General features: G+C 44.8%; 1 protein-coding gene across 1 annotated transcript; it reads right to left on the bottom strand.

The window, feature by feature from the left end:
• Nucleotides 1-467: 467 nt before the first annotated feature.
• On the bottom strand, nt 468-1,491 carry TAS2R1 (taste 2 receptor member 1). Its single transcript, XM_003981557.3, has one exon. It carries the CDS (start codon nt 1,362-1,364, stop codon nt 468-470), a length of 897 nt encoding a protein of 298 aa, XP_003981606.2. The 5' UTR covers nt 1,365-1,491.
• Between the last annotated feature and the right edge of the window lie 4,424 nt (nt 1,492-5,915).

Genomic DNA, 5,915 nt, shown 5'->3' with positions numbered 1-5,915 from the left:
AAGGAGCAACCGGTCCTTTCAAGATCCATCATCTAGATGAGACATCGGGCGCACGGGGACCCCACGGCATTCATGCACCCTTCTGACATCACGAGTTCAAACGTCCTTTTCTTTTTCTCTAAACTTTTTGAGACAATTGCTGATTCACGTGCAGCTGTGAGAAATAATACAGATCGATTCCCGTACCACTTACCCAGTCTTTCCCAATCAGGTAACACCCTGCACCCTGATAGTACAGTATCGCAATGAGGATATTGACATTGATGCGATCCGCCAGTGTGCGTTGGGCTCTGAAAATCAATATAACCCTTTGAAAAAGGGGCAAATCCATAAAAATGCCTCAGGTTAGACAAGCAGTCCAAGCTTTGTGTAATTGTGAGCCGACTGCTTTGTTTGACTCAAGAAGGTATGGCAGGCATCGTCAGCTCATGGAACTGCCAGTTCTTCGAATGGACCAAAGTTCTCTCTCACTGGCAGCACTGCCCATGGAGGAGGAACTTCTTTGCATTTTGTTTCAGTTTACGATTTCCCGAAATTAAGATAATAGAGTGTCCCGAAGGGTAGGACCCAAACACCAAGATACAGAACAGAAACATGAAGCTTCTGAGCTCAAAAATGTGAGAAGAGAGCAAAGCAGCTGTCATGTAGTGGGAGAGATAGAGGACTAAGAAGGACAGAATGGACAGAAGCGCACTCACATGGACACCTGTGCTACCGTCCCTGGTGCCCGTCGCTGTGTTTCTCATCTGCCACGTATGTCTCCCCAGAGAAAACACCAGGAGCAGAGTAGAAGTGAGGAAGATAATGAACGGCGGTGAAAACCTAGCAAGAGAGACAATCTGTAAAGCAGATGTTTCTTTGATTTGAGTTGTTGCATTTGGGGAGAAAAGTCTCAACAAGACTTCTTGGGAAAGAACCCACGTATGCTTGCTGTAGAAAACCAAAGGGATGGAGGCAAAAAGCAGAGACCCGATGATCAGCCATGGCACCAACTTGGATATCCTCCTCTTCAACCAGAAGAAGAGTGGGTGAGCGATGGGGGAGATCTTGGCGCAGTAGAAAACGCCGAGCCATGTGGCCAGCCAAAGTCCCGTTTCATTTACAAACATGAAAACCGCAAAATTCTTAACAAGTGGAAGGAAGTCGATCAAGGAGAGAATAACCAGATTAATGTAGAAGATAAATGACTGCAGACAAATCCTGGAAATCGCCAGGCAGGAAAGAAGGAGATCCAACGGAACCATCTTTCTCTGCTTGATCAACTCAGTGCCATTCACGATCACAATGATGCCATTTGCTAAAACTCCGATGAGACATTGTATCACTGGAAGAAGAAAATGGATAATGAGGTAAAAGTCTAGCATTCTGAGAAGAAAAAAATCGGTTACTTTAAAAACTGATGTATTTATAGATTTTTGGACAGTGTAGATTATTCTAGTTTTCTATTTTTCTTCAACTAGACTAGAAACCCTTTAGGGAACATGACTGACAAAAAAGGCAATGGGACAGGAAGGTGGCATACATTTGTTTATATCACCGTTTTCTCAATTTGGTTCCGAGCCAGTCAAATAAGAAAGAGATACTCCAGCAATAATTTGCTTCTTGGCGATAGCTTTTGCATTTTTCAGATCTACTTAGCTTCGGACGTCGTCACAAGCAAATAGTGGAAACAGACACCTTCAGGGCTGGGAGAAGGGCTCCCCTACCACATAATCAGTGGAAACTCCTCAATCCTTCACCTCCACCATGAATATTGAATTGTGCCTGCAGGTGTAATTCTGCTTCGTGTTAGCGGGGCATTCTTTAAAAAGACGTGACTCTGAGATGATCACTTCTGCTACAATGGTGCGGAATGGTCAGCACATAGGACTCCTGAGTAGTAGTTATCCAATATGCAATGGCTCAATGATTCAGGACCACTGGAAATGTAAAGCAGTTATATAATAAAATATATGGGATAACAGAAAGCGTCAAAAAACATAGAGACAAAGGAATTAGGCTTACCCATATGCATATACAATCAGTCAAAAGCCTAAAGGAAGACAATGTACCACTGAGAGAATCACTTAGAATCATTCGTACCCGGATCCAGCTGCAGGATAACATAGGGTTGGAAACCTTTTCCCTGTTTCTTTTTTTTTTATCCAAAACTATGAGGTTTTTACGACATGATCTGGTTATTCCAGGGGAAAAGTCATTTAGGAAAAGAGTACCCGATTCAGTTTGCTGTTCTAATTGTCGAACAGACTATTTTTGGAGAAATTAAATCAGCATTTATTAACATGCATCCCGTGCCAGGTGTCACACTAAGGCAGGTTCTCTCAATCTCCACACTATTGACATTGCGGGTTGGATAGTTCTTTGTTGGTGAGGGGGACAGCCCATGTGCTGTAAGATGCGTCCACCAGCCAGATGCCAGTAGCGCGCCCCACTCTCTAGGCAACCAGCGGCATTTCCAGACATTGCCAAATGCTCCCTGGGCGGGAAGACATTTTCCAGTGGAACGCCACGGTCCTAGATATCGAGGGGACGGAAGGGAATGGGACACGGTTTTCATCCTTAAGACGTTCAGAGACTGAAGGCAGAGCCCATCCCATGGACGGTGTGATCTAAAACAAAGTTACGTGTTTGGATAATTCAGCAATTCCGTACCGGAGCATAAAGTGGGGAACAATTTATTGAAGCTTTTCCGACTCAGCGCTTGACCATACAGTTCCCAGCAGACGTCCTAATGAGGCATGTCTTTGTGGACGCATTTCCCTTTGTCCAAAGGTGCCGTAAAGGATACTGAGCATGAATCTTGCCGGTAGAAAACATTAGTGGTGGGGATAAATCTCCTGGTTACTTTATCATTCTTCCCTGAATATGCAACGTCTGTGCAGTGTAGGACTCTTCCCTGTTCTTGTCACGGCTTCAGTGAGATAAAGGAAACAAGCAGGAACATCATCAAAGAGGGCATCGAGGGAGCCAGATCCTGAGTGGATTCTATGAAAATGGATCCGGATTCAAGCGTGACAATCAAGATGCATCTTGTTCCTCTCCATCAGGTGGGAAGAAAAATGTACTTAAAAACCACTTTCTGTTTGTACGTTCTGAGGGCTCGAAAAGCAAAAACAGAAGGGCCTCCAGCTATGAAACAATGAAGCCGAAAACTCTCAAAAAAGCAGCAACCCCTATTTCCCTGGTTCTCAGTCAAACCTCCGTGCTTCTGCCCTGTCACTTCGTGGCCTGTGAGACTCGGCTCTTTGAGGGCATATCTGGGCTTTCTCCTCACCCCCTACCCCACTCATTCCTTTGGTATTTGGCGCAAGGTACTTTTGTGATGTAGAACCGGAGTCGGTTATATAAGGCTTTTCATAACAAAGGAAAAGAGAACTAAATGTTGTAAAGTCGTCTCGAGAGTTTCTGTTTTCTGCCGGTTCCTAGAGCCGTCGGGTCATAGGACCCCCGTCTAACTCTTCCCTGTTGCCCCAATGTGGTGGCGACATTTACGTACTGAGCCCTTCAGCATGGTTTGGGCACCTCAGTATTGCAAAACAGTCACGGTGACACAAGGGAAAGGGTGGACAAAAGTTGATTCTGAGTCTAAAACAACAGCCCGGTCTTCCAGCACTGACCGCAAACTAGCAGGTGCAGCTGAGGTGACACACGGTCCACCAAAGACTTAAAGGGAATAACTCTGTCTAATTGTGTTTATTGGCTGCTGCTTGTCTGGTGGATTGAAGCTTCTTGAGGGGATATTCGGTCCTCAAATATTCTCTTCCAATTTTTGTTAGAACCAGCTTGGGGGCTAGAGGCAATCCTTCAACAGAGAGCTTCGGTTCTTGTAGGTCTTCTGACGTGGAAATCCCATGGAGTAAAAAATAAAGATTCATGAGGCTTAAGCTACGTTTTTTTCATTAAATAATTTCCATAACCCATGTCTTCAGTGACCACGCACAAAGGCTGCTGACAAGGGCTGCCACCTCGCCCGAGACTGGCACTTCCTACACGGAAGGAAGGCAGAATAAAAGACATCTATGCCTGGGAGCACAGCATTTGTGTGGCTGCTAAGCCGATGCCCCATTCAACCCCAGGAGGTGGCTGCTGTCAGTGCTGATGCGAAGCCTTCCGAGGTGGTGTTACCCAGCCTTCCCCCTAGATTCCACCACGTCCGTCAAGATAACTGTGGCCTTGGTCATGCTCTTGTGCTAAGAGAGACTGAGCTAAGTATTTTAATGAGGAACCCAACAAACCCACGAAAGGAAAAAAAAAAAGGTCCTAAATACAGACCCCTCTACGTCTTTTAAGCTGTTTGTTTCGCTGAGAAGGACACGTCAGAGAGTTTCTGAGTCTGAGATGAAAAACGTACATGTCTGGCCTCACCTGTCAGTCACTGGCTCGAGATGGTGACAGTTTTACATGGACAAATGGCTCGGAACAGATGGAACAAGTCCCGATGTGGAGAAATTCACATGATGATTACCCCGTATTACCCTGATTAAATCCGCTCACTCGCACTCATCTGTAATGAGCAATCATTAAAAGAGACAACACTAAATATTCTCGAGGTAACTGACAGGCGGAAAGAGTTGCTTATTTATATTCAAATCACTCAGCTCCTCAAAAGAAAGTGCGATTTTTTTTCACACGCAGTTAGATTGACAGCGGCGAGCTTTTCACCAGGTAGAAGGCTATAATGATCATCTTTCTGCCTTCCAGTGGCTCACGGACATTTGCTCTGAGATTAGAGTCATCATGAAAGTGAGTGATGGTTTTAATACCTTTCCCAAGTGGGTGTTCCCACTTCATTACCAAGGGAACAATTCCTGCTCTAAGGAGCATGTGCATGTATTAACATTATTGTATATTTAATAAGATCGTTCAAATAAGAAAGAAATAGACCCGGGGCAAACCGGCGCAGACCTCCTTGCTGAATCTTCCCGGGAGCAGAGCTCAGTCCTTGTGAAGCCGATATGGAATTTACTGCATCTGAAATTCACAGCATTTTGGTCAGAAAGCTCCCGACTCTTTCAGACTACTCATTCTTTAAATCTATTCATTTGTTTCTCTCCCCTTAAATTTGCAGTCGATCTCCGGGACTAAAATTTTTGTGTTTAATATTCAGGTCACTCCCATTTACTTGTCCTTTCCCTTCGTCTGCATATCCTGGTCATATATTTCCATGCTTTTCCTTTACTCTTCTCAATATGCTGAAATTGATTTGCATGGCAGCAAATAGAATCATGCGCGATGTAATAATACATTGAATTCAGGTCCTACGTGTAACGAACATTACAGACAAGAACCCCTTGTTAGTTACAGTGTGGAAAGGGAAGCCAGAGATGCTTGCACATGCGTCCCTGGAATAATCTTGAGTCCTCACAATTTTGTCTTCAGCTGGAAAGTGAGCTGTGGAACTTCCAATTCTTCCCTCCCTTCTTCTTCCTCTCTTTCTCCCTCTCCCTTCCTCCCTTTCTCCATATGTCAACACACATTTACTGTATGTGTTATGAAATGAGGCACTATTGCAGCATGGAATACGTAGTAATGCACAAGACAGTCAAAGTCTCTGTCATCTTGGAAATTACCTTTTGGTAATCTGCTGGGGAGGAGAAGAATTAAGCGAGGAGAGAAAGAAATACTTCCGGGTAACATAGGGAGAGGTGCCATTTTAGAGAGCGTGCTCAGAGGAGGTAAACTTTCCCAGAGAGGAGGTGATGATCATTGGAAAGAGAACCGAATGAGAAAGGATTGTCTCTGGATGTCTGGGAGATGAACAGAGGGCAGGAGATGGTGATGCCCTCTTGAGTCAAAGAGAGAGAGAGAGAGAGAGAGAGCTTGAAGTGTTCTGGAAAAACAAAGGACCGAACTTTGCAGTTGCTGGAGAAGCATGAGCAAGGAGAAGAACCCAAAGTGAGGAGAGCAGAAGGGCA

The sequence above is a fragment of the Felis catus genome, chromosome A1 (genome assembly GCF_018350175.1).
Source record: "Felis catus isolate Fca126 chromosome A1, F.catus_Fca126_mat1.0, whole genome shotgun sequence".
NCBI lineage: Eukaryota > Metazoa > Chordata > Mammalia > Carnivora > Felidae > Felis > Felis catus.
This window is presented reverse-complemented; position numbering and strand designations above follow the sequence as displayed.

What these genes read in the sequence shown, in the direction of transcription:
- TAS2R1 (XM_003981557.3), bottom strand. Translation starts at nt 1,364, where the DNA reads ATGCTAGACTTTTACCTCATTATCCATTTTCTTCTTCCAGTGATACAA.